Source organism: Semicossyphus pulcher, unplaced genomic scaffold (genome assembly GCF_022749685.1).
Source record: "Semicossyphus pulcher isolate SPU_LCO1_2020_fin unplaced genomic scaffold, fSemPul1.0.p SCAF_8, whole genome shotgun sequence".
In the NCBI taxonomy this organism is placed as follows: domain Eukaryota; kingdom Metazoa; phylum Chordata; class Actinopteri; order Labriformes; family Labridae; genus Semicossyphus; species Semicossyphus pulcher.
In genome coordinates this window covers 17484158-17505905 of record NW_027211759.1, presented here as the reverse complement: position 1 = coordinate 17505905, position 21748 = coordinate 17484158, and the positions used below count along the sequence as shown (strand labels likewise).

Sequence of the window (21748 nt, the reverse complement as noted above, 5' to 3'; positions counted from 1 at the left end):
GTGGCTTATAAAAGCCTTTCTCCAGAATAATCAGTCCCTCTCATTCCCCTCTATCTCTCAACCACTCACCCTCTCTATTCCACTCAGACACACATGTAACACACACACGCGGACTCAGACATGCGGAGGCACTGAGACGCCACCGGTCGTGCTTAGATCTCTGCATGCAATCGGCAGCCGACTGTGGCCGCATGTGAGATTCCCCTCCGACTTTGTTGGAATTTCAATGGCGAAGCAGCTGGAGGTTCGGCTTGAAATGTATCAGGAAACGACACATTTATTCATGACACCAACCCGGTCTGAATCTCCTCTTGCAGCCTTACATTGACAGCAGCTCTTGGGTACAAGATGTGCTTGTGCCCTGTGTGTACAAACATGCAGCACAGTTTTCCCTGTCCTCCTATAATCCTTCATTTGTTTCATTAAAGCACAGACGGTTTTCTCCAGATGAGTCTTTTAAAGATGCGTAACTTTAAACATATTTGTAAGAGACGTTGATAACTCAAACCAAGGAAGAAAGAGCTTTTAAGTTCCATGAATGAATCTGCATTTCTTAGTCTGTTTTCTCTCTCTTTCTCTCACACACACACACACGCAAAAACGCTTTCACGCCAGCTTAAACAGCCCTGACATAAGCCACGCTCTCTGGATCATTAGCCTCATGTATGTTGTAGATCTCGCGGCGTACTGAGCCAGGGTCAAGTCAGCCACTCAGTGCGAGCGTGTGCACGACAGTGCGCGTGTTTGTGTTATAATCCCTCTGTCCGTCTTCTTGTTTACGTGCACATTTCCTGTCTTTCAGTCCATCCAGCTGACCTGCAGATGAAAGCAAACGCCTTACACTTCATCTCCCTTTGATGCCTCTACAGTAGCTGTTATCATAGAGCGCTCTATGTGTGTGTGTGTGTACTGTACGCATGTGTCAGCATCAACGCGCACAGCGTGCATGGCAACAGAAAATGTCGATGCCTGTGTATTTTCTGCTTGCTCCATAAGTTCCTTAATACAGCATCAATGGAATCACAATTAATCTCCAGCTCTGTGTGCACGCTTTTCCTGCACGCTTTCACCTTCACTCTCTCTGTTTCTCAATCACCCCTACACACACACACACACACACATTTTTCCCCCCACATATCTATGTTTCACTCCCTTTCTCTTACACTCTAAATACAGTTGGGTGCTCGAGAACGCTGCCATTCTGTTACTGAATTCAATCGAGGACAGCTACAAGGCTAAAATGTGTCGGCGTGTGCAGGTATGTGTGTGAGGGATGGGACTATAGATGTGTGTGTGTGTGTGTGTGTGTGTTAGAGAGAGATTAGTAAGATTACCAAGACATCTTTATGGTCTCTGTGCTGCTGTGGTGCCATCTTCTGGTAGGACGACACAACAGCCTTGATTTAATTATACAGCAGGCACGAGGACAGGGACTACATTTGCATTCACGACGCCCTGATGGGACCATAAAAAAAAAGTGACATTAAGAAGAAGAATAAAGATGAAGCTCGTAGATTAAAAAAGAACATTTAATATAGTGACAGACATCATGAAACATTTCAAATAATTGCTGGAAATGGGTTTAACATTTAGCATATTGGATAAGATGACATTATAGTGAATGTACATAATACAGAGACTTAAGACAGTACTGTACAACCTGTAGATTATAGCAGCTTGCAGCATCTTTCAGCGCTCACACACACGCACACACTCACTCAAACATAATGAAGTTATAATAAAAAGCCATCTCAATCATTTACACTACTAAAGAGAATGTGTTAATTTGTTTCAAGGGCCGTTCAGTCATCTTAGCGGAGCATCATTACAGACGCTGCCGTTACAGGGACCGTCTCTTCTTTTCCATGACAAAGTTTGAAGTGACAGACTTTTGTGACGCTAATATCCAGAGTGGATTGGAACTGGATGTCTGCCAAGGTCTGAGTGTAGGGAGAGGATAATTCATTCAGCTCGCGCTCCAACACACACACACACACACACACACACACACACACACACACACACTTCTGCAGTTGTGTTTTTGCATACCGACACTGCTGCAGAAAACCGTTCAAAAACAGATGCACGAACACTCAATAAAAACGTGGGTTTAAGGAAATATTCGGTTTTGTAATGTTACATTTTCGGCTTTTTTCAGATCCTTTAAGGCTTTACCAGCTATACATTCCTTTCATCTACACAGAATGCAAAGAGTATGTTCATTATATACACACAGTGGCTTTTTCAGAACAATAAAATACTGAAAATGGAGTTTAGATTTGGTGTTTCCACACCGCAGACGACATAATGAAACTAAAAAGCTGAAATGATTACACACTGTACATCATTATTCCGCCTAACACGACATTCACGTCTCTCGTCATAGATCTATAAGACCCAACTCAGCGAGTGTCACAAACACACTCATTAAAATACTATGTACAGTAAGGACCACTTTACCAAAGCACTTGGAGATACTTGGAGCTCGGTTAAGAGTGCCCTTAACATTGCCCTACCACTGGATAGTTTTTTCTAAGTGGCCCATTGATGTACTCTACAGAGGGAGCTGCTGAACCACTGCACTTTGGTGTTCGAAAACGTTCAAGTAATGCCAGGAATCAAGAGTATTCACATGCACGCATACCACTCGGGTGGGTTTGCTACCAAAAAGAAAATCATGAAAAATGGATGAAATGTTTGTTTGCCTTGTTTGCTCCCAACTCAACCAAAGATATCCTTCTTCGTTACTGTTACATTCAACTTTTAAAGAGTCCCTTCTTTAACCTTTCAGTACTTCATCAGTTCATTTCCTATACCTACGTCATGAACAGTATCAACTTTTCCCTTCATAACTACCATGAATGATGCTCAGAATCGCTGTGGTGTCTGATTTTGATGTGTAAAATCGTAAATCACAGCATTTCCAGCCCGACATCAATTCGGAATAGATCCTTAAATCAGATTCCTATTGATCCATGGACTACGTAGGCATGAACAACATAGAAACCAGGTGTCCTGAGTGCACTGCTAGATTTACAGAAGTAGATTCTCTAGTTTTGTTTAGTCCCCTTGGTCTGCTTTCTTCTCTTTGAGTCTCTAGACGACCACAGGGTTGGGGTAATACTTGAAGACCTTGTAGATCCACTGCGTGTAGAAGGGCACGTTGATGAAGATGCCAGGCTGGTTGGCTCGAGCGCAGCCTCGGCCGTGGACGCTGACTCCCACGATAACCCTGATTTCGCCATCCTGACACACGAGAGGGCCACCGTAATCCCTCTGCGAATGGAGAAATAGTTAGCACATTTTTCTTGCTGAAATGGCTCTGAAATCCTCCACTGTTTACATTCATGCCTCGGTTAAAAGACAGCGTTTCTCAGACAGCACCACCACTATTTGCGAACATGGACAGCTTTCTTCCAAAGCTAGAAACCACAAACACGAGGCTTTGATCGCTGATGAAATGTAGTGAAACAGTCTCCAGCTGCTCCATTTTCAACTGACTGAATACTAAGCCCGCGGATTCAAAGAACATGTGTTTGGGATGTGAGGGAGGGTTGAACCAAGGCGCTAATGCTCTCATGAATTCACCCCGGGAACAATAACTTTATCCAGAGGTCTAAAGCCCACTTCTTATTTACCAACAAGGACTGAACGTGCCGTGCGAGTGTTTATTCTCAGCGCTTAAACTGTTACTTCTTGTTTGAATGCTACAACACCTCATTAGGAAGAGAATATGAACAAGTAACAGCTTACCTCACACACTCCCTCGTTCCTCTTGCCTCCTGCACAGATCTTGGTGTTGGTGATGTGGAGGCTCCCTCTGTGCATCTCTCTACACCTCTCATTATTGACAATGGGCAGGTTTACCTCCTTCAGTACGTCGTCGTGCCCGGTGCCTGGAAGAGTCAAAGGTAGCACTTTATTGCTTCTGTTTTTGTAGCATATACGAAACAAGTGCGTCCGTTAGTCTGCGGAATTCCTACGTTTTTCTGCGTGATCTACTTTTTAAGAGGGAGGGAACTTTTATTAAAAATATCAATCTTCCCTGATCCTGTCATTCTATCAAGCCACCCAACTAGCAGCACAGTTGGGAAAATCATGACCTTAGCAAGAGCAACCTATTATTTAGGACAGGGCTGTGTTACGATATGCATTGCACCTCCACCTTATTTCGCTTTAAGAAGTAATACACAGATTAATTCAGGGCTGCTGCAGGGGAAATGTAATATAAATGCAATATATCACAAACCTGGAGGGACGCTATGAATATACAAGCTGAAGGGGATGTAGAATATAGAATATCAGTACCTTTGGTTTCTCCCCAGCCGTACATTTTACACATTGTTCCTTCTGGGATGGAGCACCCAGCCACAGGCAGCTGGATCGTATGGACGTTGTCTGCAGGGAAGGCCGGCCTGGACAGATGTAATGAAAAAAGCATCATTAACATCAAGCACATACACAAATATATACAAATGTCATCTGGATTACTTTTCCAGCTACTCACTTAGACAGCCTGATGAGGGCTAAACTGGAGCCCTCAGGGCCACATATCACATGAGCGATGCTGACTTCCTGTCTCTTCGACCAGTCAGGAGCACTCTCTCCAATATCCGAGACTCCCAGCCACACCCGATACTCGCTGAGGTCTGGAACGCTGAAGAGGCACGAGATGAGAGTTAAAACTTAATAAAATGTTCCACTCGTATTTCTCTCTACAAACCCAGACTGATCAGGACGACTGCAGAGAGAGTTAAGCTTCAAACAAGGGAAAAACTTGAAACATAAATCTTCCAGTTAATACACTGAGGGTATAAAAGAACATAAAGTTTTGGGAAAGGGAAAGGAATGACATTAGCAGACAGCGAGTAATAAACTAACCATGAGGAGAAGCACTGTCTGTCTGTGAGCACCCACTCCTCTCTTATTAGTGAACCCCCGCACCAGTGCGTCGACCTGCGGAGAGGGCAAAACACACATGACACATCAGAGACTAATCAAAGACATCATGAACTGAGAAGTACCGGAGCTGTACATTGGTAATTCACAGGAGTACAGTTGTTCCCTGAAAATATATGAAATGAGCAGATGGCCATACAGTAGTACAATGAAACAACAATAGGAGAACCATTACACAAAATGGCCTGGATTACATCTCTAACTGCACAGTGGAAGAAGTGCAAGCTGTGTTTAACATTTAGAAAGTCATTTGATGTTTTTTTTAAGATTATTTTTTATGCCTTTATTTCGAGGGAGGACAGTAGATCGTGTCAGAAACAGAGGAGGAGAGAGTGGGGACGACACGCGGCAAATGGCCGAGAGTTGGAGGCAAACCTGGGGCTGCCGCATCGAGGCCTGTAGCCTCTATGTGTGGGACCATAGACTGTATACAAAGATGGACGACATGACAGCTCCCTAAAAGTGAAGCCAAAACCTCTCTATCGCCCCCTGCTGACTGGCTGCAGTATAGGTCATAAAGCCCGCCTCCTCCATGTTAACAGATGGGACATGAGTCAAACTATAAAATCAAAATACACGGTTTCAAACATGGTTTCTGTCATTATAGTTAGTTTTTATCATGCTCATTTACGTCCAAGTGTTGGTGACAAGTTTATTTTTAATTAGTTATTTGATTCTGTAAAAATGATGATTGACAGCGCTGTTGACAAATACGGCTCCTGCATCCGATCTGTTCCAGATAAGCAGAATAGAGGAGGATCGGCAAGCGGAGAGTAACTAAAACAATCACTACAGTCAGTGAAGTTTACGTATCTGTGAATGTCTGCTTCAGACCAACACAAGAAGCTGTTCTGCTGTTAAACGCAGACGTGCGGGATCCTTGCTGTTTTTTATTCCGGTAAGTTAAGTGTGTGTTCTGGTTAGGAGAAGATGCTACAGCGGCTCCATCCGCTGATCTCTACAGCGCAGCTCTGGCTCCAAATGACGTCACCATCAGAAAATGGCAGCGCCCGTCACAGGGGGTATTTTGGATTCGACTTTGTACATGGAGAGTAGTTGGAGACGCATCGTCCATCTATATATACAGTCATTGCATGGGACGCGTGATTTAACCGCTGAGCTAAACCGACACCCGAGAAAGGAGAGTTTAAAGAATTTCCAAACTAACCTAAAATGAAACTGTGAATTTGGACTTTGGAAAACTCCAATTTTCCCCTAAAAATGAGATGACTCATATCTCTCTATTGAGCTGCTGATGACCTATAAATGTTCGGCCTCAAGACTACTATTACTATACGTCAAACAATACAAACAGCCATCAAGTTGTCTTAAATGTTTGCATGCATGGGTCATTGCGTATAGTAGGTGAATTCTTCACTATAACAAAAAAAGAACAAAAACCCTGAAACTTTTATGAATTCATGGCAGGATGGTCTACTGTTCTTCTTCAGTGGAAAATGAAAAATGTGTAGAATTTTAAATGCACCATCGTACCCTTTCTGTATGCTGACCATCCAGCTGCCGTCTGATATCCCCACAGGACCTCCTCCAACAATCCTGGTTCTCTTATGGACAAAACAGCCCACAGAGGACATCTCACCTGGACATGCAGAAGCACACACACACACACACATTTTAAATATGTAATTTCCAGCAATGTACATTTAATGTAAGACGTAAATACGCATTCACAGGCAGAGATATACTGTATTTAATAGAGAGTTATTGTTTACCCAGTCGCAATACAAGAGGCACTTGAGCTGCCTAATGATCCGCTATAATCACCATCACAGTATATATAAAACATGGGCAGTTATACTGACGAGGCAATTAATTTAGGTGCTTATTGAAAATGTTTATGTATCACATGGGTGTCATTTGAACTCTTTATGTAAAGTGATGAAGGGGTTCATCCTCTGAGTTTGAGTTATAATGTGCAGAGGAATACACACAGACACCTCTAATGTATATACACAAAAACAGATGCCACCTTTGCATAACGACATCCTGCATCATGTAACATAATAGCTGGAGATAAAAAGGGCTAAATCAGGTCCTGCAAACGCCACCGCTCGGAGACACAGATGGTCTGACAGACAGACAGTGACACTCACCTAGGGGGATGGTGTTCTGGGAAGCATCACCTGCAGAGACGGGGAGAGAGGAACACGGGTTGAGTGGATGTTTACAGATCCAGGGTAAGAGGCCGCCCCACACAGGGGTTTAAATTTCATGCTAGATGAACCGTTTTCAAAATTAAAGCTTAACAGTGTGCAATCAACTATTCCTATATTTCAAGGCTAAGAGATGTTTAGCCTTTAGCTTTTATTGATAGTACAGCTGAAGATAGACAGGAAATGTGGGGAGGAGAGAGTGGGGAGTACATACAACAAAGGGCAGAGGTCACGGTCGAACCACGGCGCCTGCCTTACCAACTGAGCTAAACCAGCTCCCACTAGCATTTCTATTATTTCCTAAAAATATGACAATAAGTCAGCTCTTACAATCTGCATATGTTTTGTACTCCATCATAGTGAAAATCATTAATTCAGCATCACATTGTTCTTGCATGTTTAAGCACTTTCCATGACTGCACTGCATTGTTTTACAACATGAATGAAACTTGCATAACAGAAAGAAAATTCTAAAGCACAGAAACATGTCTACCTGTGATGTGAAGTACAAGTAATATGTAGTATATAGGCTAAACATCCTAAAAACACATGGTCTGTTAAAGGCAGAGATGTGGACTTGAGACTTGGTGACTTGGACTCGAGTCACTGTTTTGATGACTTGCGACTTGACTTGACAAAAAATAAATGACTTGACACTTGACTTGGACTTGACTGGAGGCATGATGACTCAGATTACTTGAGTGTGTTCATAAGTTTGAATGTTGGTTGTTAAATATAAAATGTTGTAATTCAAAGTTTCTGTCTAACTATCAAGTATGTACGCAGCGCAAACTGGGAATCATGATCGGACGACTCAAAAAGCTCCCCAGTGTGTGATTGTCATGATTGGATGACCCCCCGCTGCACTGATGTTTTTTCCCCAAAGAGAAGCCTCATCAGTCGTACTCATTACTACTCAATACGGCCTCAGACCAAACCATCATCATGGCTGCGTCTGTGCCAAGATAATACAGATACAATCATCTGTATCATCATACAGATCATTGTCATACCTTTTAACAGGTTACATAAATTGGACAATAATATCATTATTAGACGAGCCACTAACACCTTGTCTGTTCTCTTTATACAGACCGGATACTACAGGTAAGAGTGCTGGATCTTGGGTGGAAAAAAAGTGACTTGACTCGGGACTTGACTTGCCTTAACTAAGGACTTGACTTGACATAACCGGTGACTTGATTTGAAATAACTTGAGACTTGCTTGAGACTTGGACCAAATGACTTGCGACTTACTTGGGACTTGAGCACTTGGTCACAACACTGGTTAAAGGCATGCACATTTTGTATTAAATAAACATTTTTGGGCCAGATTAGCTGTGGACACAGTTTGATATAAACACAACGCCACCAGCACAGAATCATGACAGAAGAAACAGACGCGCACACACACACACACACACTCTCTAGCTCCATGTGGGAATAGTTAGAAGGAGCCCTTCCCTGTCTTCCGGATGAGTTGTGAATCTCCCCTGACACACACTGACCTGCGAGTGTAGACAGATCTACACACTGCAAATAAAATGTGTGTCTGTGTGTGGAAGTAAGACACACCACCAGACAGACTGCAAACAAACCCACACTGGCTCTGTCTGAGATCAACAAGTATGACAAACTTTCAATTTCACACTGTTGCACGCATTGTTTTCCCTCGCTGTGTGCTGCCCTATATGTGATTGTGTGCATTGTTGAAGCATGCACTCACATGGTTTGACATTGCAGTAGTCCCAGGGAATGGCAGAGTTGTTGGAGTAACACCAGGGACCGTGTTTGTCCTTATCAGGGTTTCTGCAGTAGTTTCCCTCCAGGCCAGCCAACAGCATGCCCCTCTCGCCACTGGACAAACACACAAACACAAAGGAACCAATAAAACCAAAGGACACATTACTTCCCCTTTAAGGAAACATTTTGGCTGCTGATGAAAGCCAAACGTACTCGCCTGTGATTCATAACTATTAAGCTGAACTAATTTACTCAGATAAGATCCGGACAATCAAACTGCACAGCTGTGTAGGCTCCGTCTCTGTGGACTAGATAAGGTGATCTGCAGAGAAATTACTCACCGAGACAGTATGCACCCACCTACACGCACATTTCTTATATGTGCTCATGCAGACATATCCCACACATGAGGGGATTCTCATAAGGATTTTAAACCGCTGACAGAATTCTTTCCCACACTGAATTTATCGACCAGCGAGGTAGAGAATTGTAAGGGAGACATAGGAGGAGGGACGCTGGGTACCAAATCAAAGCAATCCAGAGTTTTTAAGTCTGTGTTTTTGTGAGCTGTATTTCTAGCAGCTAGCAAAACAGCCTGTGACTCCCTAACCCTGACCTTTGTCCCCTGGGCAGGAGCCAAGCGGTGCAGCTGATTGGCTTTGAAGTGTTCCTCCAAAGAAGAAGTTTGGGGTCAAAGGTGAGGAGTGAAGTGCATATCCCCCAGCCAAGTTATCACTGGGAGTCATTCCTGCTGAGTTAGGTCATCTTCAGGGAAACACTTCTCCAGCCATTAGGAGATGCTGGAGAGGCGAGTCACGGCACCCGCAGGAGCCGTTTTCTGCTCTGAGGAACAAGAGGCCGGACTTCATACGCTAACAACAATAAGACTTAACTAGAGGTCAATAATAGGGCGCCTCCTCGCACTAACAACTCAGCTCAGGTTCGCACACATGGTTCTTGACACATCCCCCCCCTGCACGCTGCGGCTAAACAAGCTTGTAACACAAAGAAATAATTCCTCAAGCATTCTTTCTCCTGTTGAAACCTGTGAAATTTGCATATTTGTCTTTATTAGTCGTGTCCTTTGATCCCGTTCAGCTCTTAAAAACCTCTTCGACTCTCTCTGACGGGTTACTAGAGCCGTGCGACATCTCTATGTTAGGCAGAGCCCCGTGTCTGCAGGTTATTGATGGCATAGGTCTGTTTTGTACATCACGGTAGAGTTTGGGAAAGTTATTAGGTTAGAAAGTAGCAGGAACAAGTGGGCTGACCTGTTGCTGTGGTCTCTCCAGGGAGCACAGGGCAGGTTTAATCTAGTCCTTGACTGCTCTCCTTGGTAATTCTCCCCAAAGCCTTCATAGCAGTCTGTAACTGGAAAAAAAACAGGAAACACAATGAGACAGACATCCTAGACACGTACTTCATCTCTGCATGAACAGACTGCAAAAAAACACTACTCTATTACTAAGCCTTTAAAGCCTGCATCATCTCAACAATAGTGTATGCATTCTTTGCCTTACACTATTGTTATGCAGACAAAACAAAGCAAAAATAAGTAGTTCCCAAGCTTTTGTGGTGGGATCTTCAATAGGCAGCAAGAAGTGTCCTTCGAAAAACACATAAATAAGATTTTGAAGCTGTCTGTCACCCTGCATCTCATTTCTATGTGGGAACATATTCAACTCTCGAGGGTAGACCACAAAACGACCTCAGAGAGGGTTTTTAATCCCAATGCAAGTCCATGTAATCTCAAAGACATACCCTGGGGAAATCTGCATTTGTGTACTCAGCCATAGATCTACATCTTTCCCGTCAAAATCTTATGCTACCCCAGAAAGAATCCCATCCAGCACTAATCCCTCCACTCCGTCTTCCCCTGTCCATTGAGACCTGACGGTCGCTGACGTTGAGCTGCTGTCAGAGATCGTTAATGTGAGGCCTGGTGGTCAGTCCTTCCCACAGTCTCATAAGGCTACAGATCTCCTCAGGGATGAAGAAGCGTGGTTACAAGCCAATATGTGTGGTTACAGGGTCTCATGTGAACTCAGCTGTCCACAAAATATTAAAATGCATAGTATTTCTGCTTCAGACGAAGGGTAAATCGGCTGTTCCCTTGCTGTTTTGAGTGTTAAATAGAGCCGTTGAGTCTCTCACCACTGACAGGGATGCCGCACTGAAGGATGTTGGTGCAAAACATTGTGCGGACTCTTGGGTCCGTAGTGAAGCACCAAGGGAATTCTTGGCCATCTGGATTCCGACAGTAGTTTTCTCTCAGGTCTCTGGAAAACACAGAGAAAGTCATCCTGTAATCTGCTCGGATATAAGTGCAAGCAGGTGGGTGAGTGTGTGGATGGTTTTAAGCAAGACTGTGACTCACTTGCAGGGGTAGGCTTCAGGTATGAATGTGTGGTTGTGAGGATACTGGGAGTCCCAGCGTTGGCAGGTGAGTCCGGTGGGCATCACGTCTACCGTCCCCCTGTAACCATCTCCTCTGCCCTGGTAACACTCAGTCGTTTCCACCACATTACTCTTGGGAGGCGTTTCTGTGAGAGAGCGACAATGGATTAAGATGTGCTAGTAACATGGAGAATGTTTATAGAGTACTCAGTCACAGATCTGTGTGATTGGCTTGGATTAAAGAAATAGTACAGGGTATTTCAATGTACAGGAATAGTAGTTAAGGGTATGGATTGTGTGGTGTTATGGATGAACTATGAAAGATGTTTCAGTATCATCCAAAAAACAAGTTTATATTTCCACATTTGCTCTTCTCAAACACACCCACTCAATAACCCTTGAAGCACCTGCGAAATACTGATAAAATTAGAACAAGGCTTAAACTGTGATTAAAAACAAACATTTAAAAGCTGATTCAGGCTAAAGCCGATAGATAACGTGTTAAGCAAGGATTATTCTTAATACATTACTTATTTACAAATATTGAACAATGATACTGATGACAACTGGTAGCATTATATTTGACTGTTTTCTCACAGCAGGCAACCTCCAACTTCCCAGTCAGACTTTTAACAAATGATTGAAGAGACTCAGATAAATTCCAAATTTGGTTGAAATGGCGGATGGAGACTTGGGAAATAAGGACTATAAACTGCAGAGAGCATCAGAAGTAGAAGCGAGGGGAATCTGAGCTTTATCCAAAAGCGTAACTGGACTTGGTTGAAGTTCTTGAAGACGTCTCACCTCTCATCCAAAAACCTTCTTCAGTTCCAAACTGAGTGGTGGATGGCACTAGCACTATAAGCCTCTGTAGGCCTCTGTAGTTCTAGCTCCGTCAACTAGGTCAGTTTAGAACTGATGACGCCTTTCGGATGAGAGGTGAGACGTCTTCAAGAACTTCAACCAAGTCCAATTGCCCTTTTGGATGAAGCATAGAGTTACCCTGACCGGGATGACTGAGAACCTTCACAGACAAGCGAGGCAAACCTCAGATAAACTGTTACACGACACTGAAACCTTGATAAAGCAGAATATAACACTCATGCATGGCACATTGCGTTCACCAATTTCTCACCAGGGATAAATATAATATTTCTGATATCTGATTTCCATTTCTTCTTTTATCATTTCTCCCACTCACACACAGAATGCAGAGGTCCCAATTCTAGTCTTAAAAATCTCATGTTGCAGGATTTCATTTCCAGACTATCAACGCCCAATGCTCCGGGCTCTAACAGACATCAGGAGTGATGCCCAATGTAATTGCCCTGAAAATTCCAGTGTGTCCCCACCCACAGAGTGTTGCCAGTTTCCCCTTTACTGGTTATAATGTGGTTGTTGGTTATAGATAATAATGAACAGCAAAGGATTTAGCACTTTGTAGTGTAAAAGGGGGTTGGGACATTATGTTTGTTTGCCTCAATATCTTTGCCACCTGCCGTCACAGAATGGCTGGCTCGGGCTGATGTGGCCAAAAAACAAGGCAGGCAATTTTATCAGCTCGACTGTTTTCATAAAGCAGGAGGGCGACTCATTATGCCCAAATCAGTAAAGTTCATTAGCCTGAACATTGTGTGTGGTTGTATCTAACCTCGTGGCAATCTGCAGTCCGTCAACACTCTGAAACAGACATTTTCTGTCAATACAATAAGCCTATAAATAGACGTGCACTAGTTGTGACAGTAAACAAAAGAGCAGGCCTCGACAAAAGAACACGTTGTCTCCCTGTCTCCTGCTCTCCCCTCTCCGCCTTGTTTTGATTAAGACTAACTGGGTCGTAAACTCGGTCCGTTCCCAACAAACTCCTGTATCACAGACGGTTTGAGAGAGAGAGAGAGAGAGAGAGAGAGACGGAGACAGTGCGGGGTGGGAGACCGTTTTTAGTGGGGAAAAAACCAGGGGGGAACAGTGAATCACAGGGTCCACATGGAGGAGTGCCATCTAGTAAACATGGTGCCAGGACTGCTGATTATTGTAGCAGGCAAACAGGCCAGTCTTACACTCAGAGGAGAGAAGCTGAGCCCAACAATAACACCAGTGCGCTCTCTGTTTTATGTTCTCGAGGACCACGGTGGCTGTCTCACTGACTCATCCCTGATTATAGGTCAGCTAAGTGCGTACAGTATCTGCTGCTTTACTACAAGTGTATAGACACACAAAAACAGATGTAGCGCTAACACCTAGCTCTTACGCATCCATCACACGTTAGAGGTGTAATCAAAGCAATCTGCTTGTATGACCCTGGTGTTGTGTCTGTGTGTGTAACAGGAGGTTAATGTGGAGCAGTCAAAGAGCCCTGTGCAGCTTGACTCCGGCACATGAGAGCTGGCATAGAACAATAAACAGCAGGCCAGTGGCGTAGGGGGAAAATAAACATTCTGGCTATTAGAGAAGACATAACAGAGAGCCAAACCAAAGGGGGGGACCTCTGTGTTGGTGTGTAAACGTTTGTGTGTGTGTATTCCATAGCATGGGCCAGTGATCGGGAGAGGAGTGGTGAGTACAGGAAGTGGTGCAGTCAGTTACACTTCATGGGCTTGTACGTAACACAAACACACCCACACAAAAACATACTTAGAGTTCAACTTAACATGCTGACGAATGCTAATGCATTCAACCACACACGCAAACAAATATGCATGCATGCTCACCACAAACTTTGATGTCGCAGTACTCCCAGGGTGTGTTTGGGTCCGTGGTGAAGCACCAGGGTCTGTGGCGTCCGTCGGGGTTCCGACAATAGTTGTCATCAAGGCCCTTGTCGGGGTACCTAATACAAACCATGCAGAAAAACCATCTTAGAAGATAAATGAGTGAAAGGAATTTCACACTGTTGCACGGCCCTTAGCATATCTCCCCGACTAGATGTTAAGTAAAAGTGGCAGAAAACACTCAATGTCGCATCATTCGTTCAGTCATGAGGGGAATAAAAGAGAAACGTGTTTCCGTTTTTCCTCCCAGTCCTCGGAGAACACGGTAGAAGTGGAGAATAATTCACCATCGCATGCAACAGAGGCATTAACAACTGGAATGGTGCAACAAGAACCCCATCTGCGAATCTGCTCAGCGCCCGGGGGAGTGAGGGAGATAATAGGCAGCACGACTACAGGTGTTCTTCAGTAAGTCATCCCCAAAAATCCCTCATCCCTCCAGGGCTGCAGCCTCCAGGCGAGCAGCATCAGGCCGTGGGACCCTCTCGTTACATTAGTGCTACGAGCAGTCTGGGACCTCATTTACACAAACACTGGGATGATTAAGGATGTGTTAACGAGTCCCCGCTAATCCGGACCACCTGCCATACGACGGACTGGAGCGCTCACATGCACGGACGTGCACAAACGGAAGAATGCTAATGCAGGCTAAAATGTATAGCCCTCCTTAAATAGGTATAAGCTTATCTCACGGCTGGACACGAGTCTGCTTTGTAATCTACTGAGAGCTTAAAGGAATTTGGGCCAATTAAGTCAGAATGAAGAGTTTTCCAAAGCAAAGTGCTGCTAAAATCGCACAATTACGCTCTGGATTGTGATGGCATTCCTTCAGGGAGAGGCAGGCTGCCTCCAAATCGCTTCATCTGCAGGGTTAGCGCACCACAACTGTACTTGACGAACTCATTTTACATGAAGCGCTCTCATGCATTTTGCTATCAAACTACATATATCTGCGTGTGTGGGCTAAATGATGATAAAGCACGTGCAATAAAGTGTGATGCAGATGCATGCAGAGTGTGTGTTATACCTCTTGGGGTAGTACAGGTGTTTGTGTGGTCCGTCCAGGTCCCAGCGCTGGCATTCCTTTCCACTTTCTGTGTGGTCCATGGGTCCTCTGTAATCTTCCCCATTACAGGTCATACACTCAACTACGCACAAATGACACACATGCACACACACGCATAAGCAAAGAGAAACTAATACTCACACATAAAGTCAGTCCCCTTTCTTCGCTGTAACAGTGACTCATTAGTTTTACCACACACAGAATAACAATCTCCATCATTTTGAATGGGAAAACAAAACGTCGATAAATCACAATAGTTTTAAAAGAATGACTGTGGCTTTTTACAAAGCAATACACTTGATCTCCCACTTTAATGCATTAAAGGCCCTGATATTCTGCCCGAAACCATTATGCAACATTTCACAATAAAAGCCCTCATAAAGACATGATGGTTCTCCCTTACGTGGAGACTTTAAACGATACGCTCATGTGTCGCGAATATAACGCGACGCGCTAATGAACCGACGGATCTCTTTGATGTAGAGAGGGCACCATTTGTTGAGAAGTACGCACAGTCTAGTGTAAACAACAGAGAACATGTGGATTAGATCCAGATGTTTATGAGTCCGCTGTTGTCATGACAGAGCACATTTTAAAACCGCCGGCTGCATGTGTGTCTGCCCACGCCATGTTTGCGTGTCCGTGTGTGTGTTTCCTATTAGGAGCGGCTAATTCCTGGAGAAAACCCCTCTGGTTATTTTCTTCTGAAAGACTTTCTATCATAATAACAAGTCATCAACTCTGTCACAACTTGCGATAACCTGATGAAACAACATATGTGAGTGTGAGAGCGAGAACAATTCCCATCCTGTGTTATTGAACCACAGCCTGAGTCCTGATTAACCTGATGCAGGGTCATACATGCAGAGGAAACAGTCCGTCTGACAGCATGAATCCCCCGGGGGTTAGATAACAGGGGTCCTTATCATCCGCCTCTACAGGGAGACATCAGCGCCTGACAGTAATGTGTGCGTGATGTAAAATAAAGGCAGAAACACGGCTGGGAAAGTTTTACTCGAACAGATCAATAACTCAACAGCTTCCTTCTATGTGTGCCACGGGGATGAATGAAACAGCTAACAGTTTATCTATAGGAGACGACAGGGGATAAATATTCCCCAACATTCCTGCCTCTTTAGGTTCAAACCATTTTACAAACCCAGATCCTGATGGAATGAGAGCCGACAGCATAAACTGAACCACACACCTGGAAACAGCTGCAGCTGGCCTCGGCAAATACAGAAAACCTGTGCCCCACACACACACATATTTACCCACACAGATGTGGAGCACAGCCAGTGTTGCTTCGTCCAAAGCGCTGTGTGATTGCGTAATTTGCCGCAGCTCATTTCAGACTATCAAACCGCAATCGGAGAGGCAATTTGCAATTCGAAATGAGCTTTATTTTAAGATAAATGTCCGCTTAGATGGATTCAGACATTTGTATGTGTATGGGAAGCCTACCCTGTGAACACTGAGGTATGCCACACTCCTGGTGTCTGAGGTGGGGTCGGGGGTCGGTGGTGAAGCACCACGGGCCGACAGTGGAGTTGTCCGGGTTGCGACAGTAGTTTTCCCTGAGGTCCTTCTTCCTGAACCTCTTGGACGTGAATCTGTCAGGAGCAGAGGCGCAGTTACACAAACAAACACATGTACCGAGACTGGCTGCCAAATGCTTCAGCTAGCATGCAGAGCAACCTTTTTTTGAAAAACACCCAAGGCCACAGTTTGTGTTGTCTTTTATCTCTGGCAGGATGACGAATCACCTACGCAGAGAGCTGCTGCTGTACTCTAAAACCTGCCTGTCGACATGATCAGCGAGAATCAGCAGGAGTGAAGGTAATTGATGGCAAATCTAACGAATCAAACCATCAGTGACATGATGTTTTTAATGCGAGAACGCAGGTTAATGAGTTGGAGCAATGTTATTTTTCCATGAGGCTGAATGTCGTGTAAACACTGACAAATGACTCATATCTTCGACATCAGGCGCGCACATGGCTCCGGTCGTCAGTCAGGATGATAGACCTGCAGCGCTGTCTTTGACTCAAACTGTGTTTTTCCACATGATGATGAAAAGATAAAGTCCTGAAGGAGACTTTTGGTGAAAGTGGGTAATGACAGGTACAGACATGAGAAGAAACCTTCCACTGATAAAAATGCAATTTGTTCTCGTGTGTGTGCATGTGTGTGTCAGAGTTTCCCATGCCTGCAAGCCGCCTGATAAAACATACAAAGCGCCTGGGTTTAATGACGTGATTTACAGACATGTTAATAACAGTCTGATAAAGCTGGTTCACTGGAAGTACAAACATGCACCGCCCTCTGATTCGTCTGCCGCGGCAACAACAGAACTACAAAGAGTCATTTAATACCTCGAAAGTGACGGGGAGTGGAGGATGAAGGAGGTAGAGTGAGATTTAGAGACAATAAAGGTCTGAGATACGGTGTGTGTCATGTTCAAGGATGGTTGTTAAAAGCTGTAACATGATCAACTTTGTCCCTTTTTTGAGTGTAGTATTGGTGATGAAGATAAGATGCTGTTTTAAACCTTTGAGAACCTTTAATTCGATGCTTTCTTATTAACAGTGGATTAAAGTGTGTCATGTTTTCCAAATAATGATGCCATTTTTTGCCCTTGAGATAACGTACGTTCACAGCCGACTGATTATGACACATTTCTTCAAAGGATGCACGCAGTTATCTTGTTGCTTAACAGGCATTACTAAACATAAAGGCTAATCCAACTTTTATAATCCTTCAGAAAGCATTGCTTCCTTTAAATCTTTTCTTTTTAAACTCCAATTATTGGTTAATTTTGCTACTGGGAGCTACACTGTATCCGACGGCACGCCTGCGCATTGCAACAAGAGCTTTATCAGGGAAGCTTACATGGGGGATACCTACAGCTTAACCAGAGGCTGCATATTAGATATGATCCTAATCCCAGCTAAACACACACAGATGCATGCGCACATGCACGCACACACACCTAGATAAACAGTAGGGCCACAGCAGGAAATGATGTGTGACTCTGTAAAGCGCTACAACGAGGTCAGTTGTGATGAATGACCGCTCCCGGGAGGCTAATCAACCCCTAATATATCATACTCATATACACACACAGGCTAGCCTCTAGCTAAGAGCTAATTGCACCACAACAGTAAGAAGCAGCTTTAACACAACTTTGTTTGACATTGTGGTGAGTCTTACTTGTGTTCGTGAGGGAAAGGCGAGGCCCACGCCTGGCACAGGATCCCGCTCACCGTCGCCGACCTCCGCCCCCTGTAGCTCTGACCTGTACCCACAATGCACTCCCGAACGTAGTCTGAAAGAGAGCCGGAAAGAGGGAGGGTGAGGAGACTCTAAGACTACAAATTGTCCACACAGAGCAGGTAGGGATGATGAATAAAACAGACAGACGGAGATGATCGTCTGCAAAGCTGTGCTTAACAAGGACGTGACACAGCCAAAAGCACAAATCTGTTTTCCTAATCTTCTGCGAAACATTTGGATCCAGTAAAAGAGGCTGCGCGGCTCGCATGTTCGCTGTTGCGGTCAGCGGGGTGGGGGTTTCCATCGTTTAAACAAACACCACGTAATGACAGAAAATGGGCCATAATGTGCTGCGACACAGTAAACACGACAAATGTCCTGCCCTTCCTCGTCTTCCTGTTGAGGGATGCTATCATTACAAAGCTGCAATCACTCTGAAAACAGGCTTTTATAGAGACATAAAATCCTTCTGCATGCTTTAAACCAAACAACGAGGCCGCTAAAGCCTCAATGCTGACTGGAAGTGAGGCTATGTGGGTGTCTCAGGTGGTGACAGGGGGAGACACCACATCAGTATCAGCTGATGGGAGAACAAATGAAACAGCAGAGGGCACCTTTCTTCTGATAGAGTTGGTAGTTGAAGTCCTCCTGGCTCTGAATTCCTGGTGAGTTCCTGTCGAACGACAGCCACTGGCATTTCCTGTTTTTATGATCATAGAGGAACGCTCTGGAGAATAAGAAGGAAGAGACAATGAGGGGAAAGTGAAGCACATAATGGTCAGTTTTACTTTCAACATCTTGGGGCAAACACTCAAGAACGAGCATGCAAAGCAATTTAGCGGCAGGCTAAACAGGACAGACAGCTGTATATTTTACCTGTGAGAAGCATAATTACAGAAAGGAACTTGCAAACTGCCACTTTACTCTCTGTTAAGTGACATTTATAGTGTGGGAAAGTTACAGAAGCCCTTGCGGCTGACACATACCTGCAGGTGAAGGGCAGTCTCCTGTTGCGGCTGCAGGCTCTAGCGCACTTGGCCATGCTTAGCTTCCTGCTTTTGGTCAGGTGGGAGGGATCGGGGGTCACCACGAGCAGTCGCATGCCATCGGTCTTCTGGTAGTCCTGGAGTGCATTTCTCTTGCCCTCTGGAACACGATCACATAACACGTGTGTGACCATTCAGTGTACGTCGTACGAGTTTAGCTGACAGTCGTCTGCGTATACTGTAATTTAAACTTGCTGGAGGTAACTGTTAGCAGGACACGAGAGAGTCGAATCAGAGACATCCTGGTTTTATGACTGTCTAATGACATGCCTGCTCTGACTCTACAGGGCCTACATGCCTCTATAATGATAATAGGTACTTTCTCATCCCTAAATAGGCATATTTTACGGTTTGTTTGATTTTATTTTTACTCCATTTCTGCTCTATTTTTCATAATAAAGGGATTTAAATTGCATTTTATTTGTAATGTCCTAGATGCAAGCTTAATTAGAACCATAATGAGGATTAAATATGCACCCAAATCCACGAGAAAGCTCTTCTCTGTGGTCTGCAAAGTGCTGTTGATGACCTGCTAATGAGCCCGGCTCGACCCAGAACAGTGAGTAGCAGCATTACAATGTGTGAATTAGTCTCCTTTAACTGTTATTAATCTACAGGACCTAATAGGATGCACAGTCATTCATCACTGCACCCAATGATACCAAGGCTGTCACACACACACACACACACACACACACACACACTCATTGAGCACACATGTCAGCATGTTAGTGGCATGTTCTGACATTTACATTTAGACAGAAAACTCCTCCTCCCACTTATTTCAACTCTCTGCCTATATGCACTTCAGTCAACTCAAGAGCTTTTACCAACAGAAAAAAAAACGTAATAACATTTCGTTTCTGTTGAACACGTGCCTGAAAAGCTGAAAAGCAGACACACACCGTGCAGCAGAGGCTCAGAGTTTAGCTGTGAGGGGATGTGGGCGCGCAGAGGCATCATGTTTGTCCGATCCTCAACTTGAGTCCACCGGCTCGGCAGTTTCTCTGCCTGAGTGCCTGCAGGCGCAATGAGGCGCAAAATCGCCCTCTGTTAGCGGCGCAGGATGACTGAAGCACTAATTTGATTTTAATACGGGTCAGATTGCGGGACAGAGGGTTGTATCTAGTTGCTTTATCATTGAATTTATATATCAATTTAGATGTCTTAAAGCGCCCCAGTGCGCTGTAATGCGCTCTGGCACTCAGCGGTTACATGACAGCAAGAAGAGATGAGATAAAGAGCCACTGCTGGATCGTCCAGTGTGATAAAAGTAGCGTGTTTGTCTCTTCCTATTGGCTGATCGTGTTGTCCAGGAAAACTTAAGAACTCTTCTCATGAGTGTGTTCACACTAAGAATCACTTACACTTCAATCTTTCAGAATAAGATGTGAATATACCAAGGATGCAGATATCATCCTAGAGATCGTAAAGTCCGTTACAGCAGAGGATGGACGGAATATTACATACATAAGAATATAATACTCTATATACTCTAACTCCTGTTTGACAGTCTTGTTTTGCGTTCAGCACCAGCTGCAGTCGTAGCAGAGCAAAGCGAGCGGTTAGGCTATAAAAATGTTTTGGTCAAACTTACCAGAGGCAGAAATGACGACGAGTGGGAAAAGAAGCGTATAAATCCACATCGCTGCGTCACAAAACACCACTTAGAGTAACAATTAGAAAAACGCTGTTTGCTTATTCAGCCGGACTGCGAGCAGGAGATGTTGCTTCCACCACTGCACGGAGGATGCGTCTCCTCTCTAAGTACTTCTCTCTCTCTCTCTCGCTCTCTCTCGCTCTCTCTCTGCGCGCGTGTATGACTTTATCTCTCTCTCTCCCTCTCTCGCCTTTTTCTTTATCTCACTCTCCTCCTTTCTCTCTGTTCAGTTTTCAGTAAAGTAAAGTGATATTTATTGACATTAATGTGACGTATCATGTTGCCAAAGCTGCGGTGACAGTGTTATCAGTGTGTGATCGTTAATGTGTGTCCTTGGGGCTATTACCTCTGAACACATGTTCTTAATAACCAGGACCTCCTATTATAAAACATTTTATAGTTCACTGTCTTTTAGGGCTGCACGATATTATCGGCATGTTACCGATATATGTCATTATTATTCATATTTTTCTGCCGATATTTTCCACTGATAAAACAACACTTTAATTTTGCCTAAATGCTAAAAGCTTGACATATATTAAGGTTTTACACAAGAAAAGAAAATGTTACCTGCAAATAAATATGGCATTTTGTACACAACCTAAGTTTAAGTAGTTTTCTTATATTGCCCAGTGAGTGTGTACATTTTAAAAAGC

At 44.1% G+C, this 21748-nt stretch overlaps 1 protein-coding gene across 1 annotated transcript; it reads right to left on the bottom strand.

The window, feature by feature from the left end:
* Positions 1 to 2001: 2001 nt before the first annotated feature.
* hgfb (hepatocyte growth factor b) lies at positions 2002 to 21150 on the bottom strand. The gene is made up of 18 exons (XM_069686174.1): positions 21030 to 21150; positions 19373 to 19532; positions 19001 to 19113; positions 18324 to 18438; positions 16575 to 16723; positions 15072 to 15192; positions 13985 to 14103; positions 11254 to 11419; positions 11031 to 11155; positions 10148 to 10247; positions 8860 to 8990; positions 7074 to 7103; positions 6454 to 6559; positions 4882 to 4956; positions 4508 to 4657; positions 4309 to 4415; positions 3754 to 3896; positions 2002 to 3276 (listed from the first exon to the last, which is right to left on the bottom strand). The coding sequence occupies exons 1-18, from the start codon at positions 21076 to 21078 to the stop codon at positions 3097 to 3099; spliced, it is 2139 nt and encodes a 712-aa protein (XP_069542275.1). The 5' UTR covers positions 21079 to 21150; the 3' UTR covers positions 2002 to 3096.
* Positions 21151 to 21748: the final 598 nt, after the last annotated feature.

Bases quoted from the DNA above. Each gene is read 5' to 3' on its own strand.
- hgfb (XM_069686174.1), bottom strand. From the start codon at position 21,078: ATGTGGATTTATACGCTTCTTTTCCCACTCGTCGTCATTTCTGCCTCT. The intron at 19,114-19,372 runs GTATGTGTCAGC...CTTATTCTCCAG, and splicing joins AGACTGCCCTTCACCTGCAG to AGCGTTCCTCTATGATCATA. The intron at 8,991-10,147 runs GTCAGCCCACTT...GTGTTTGTCCAG, and splicing joins TGGAGAGACCACAGCAACAG to TGGCGAGAGGGGCATGCTGT.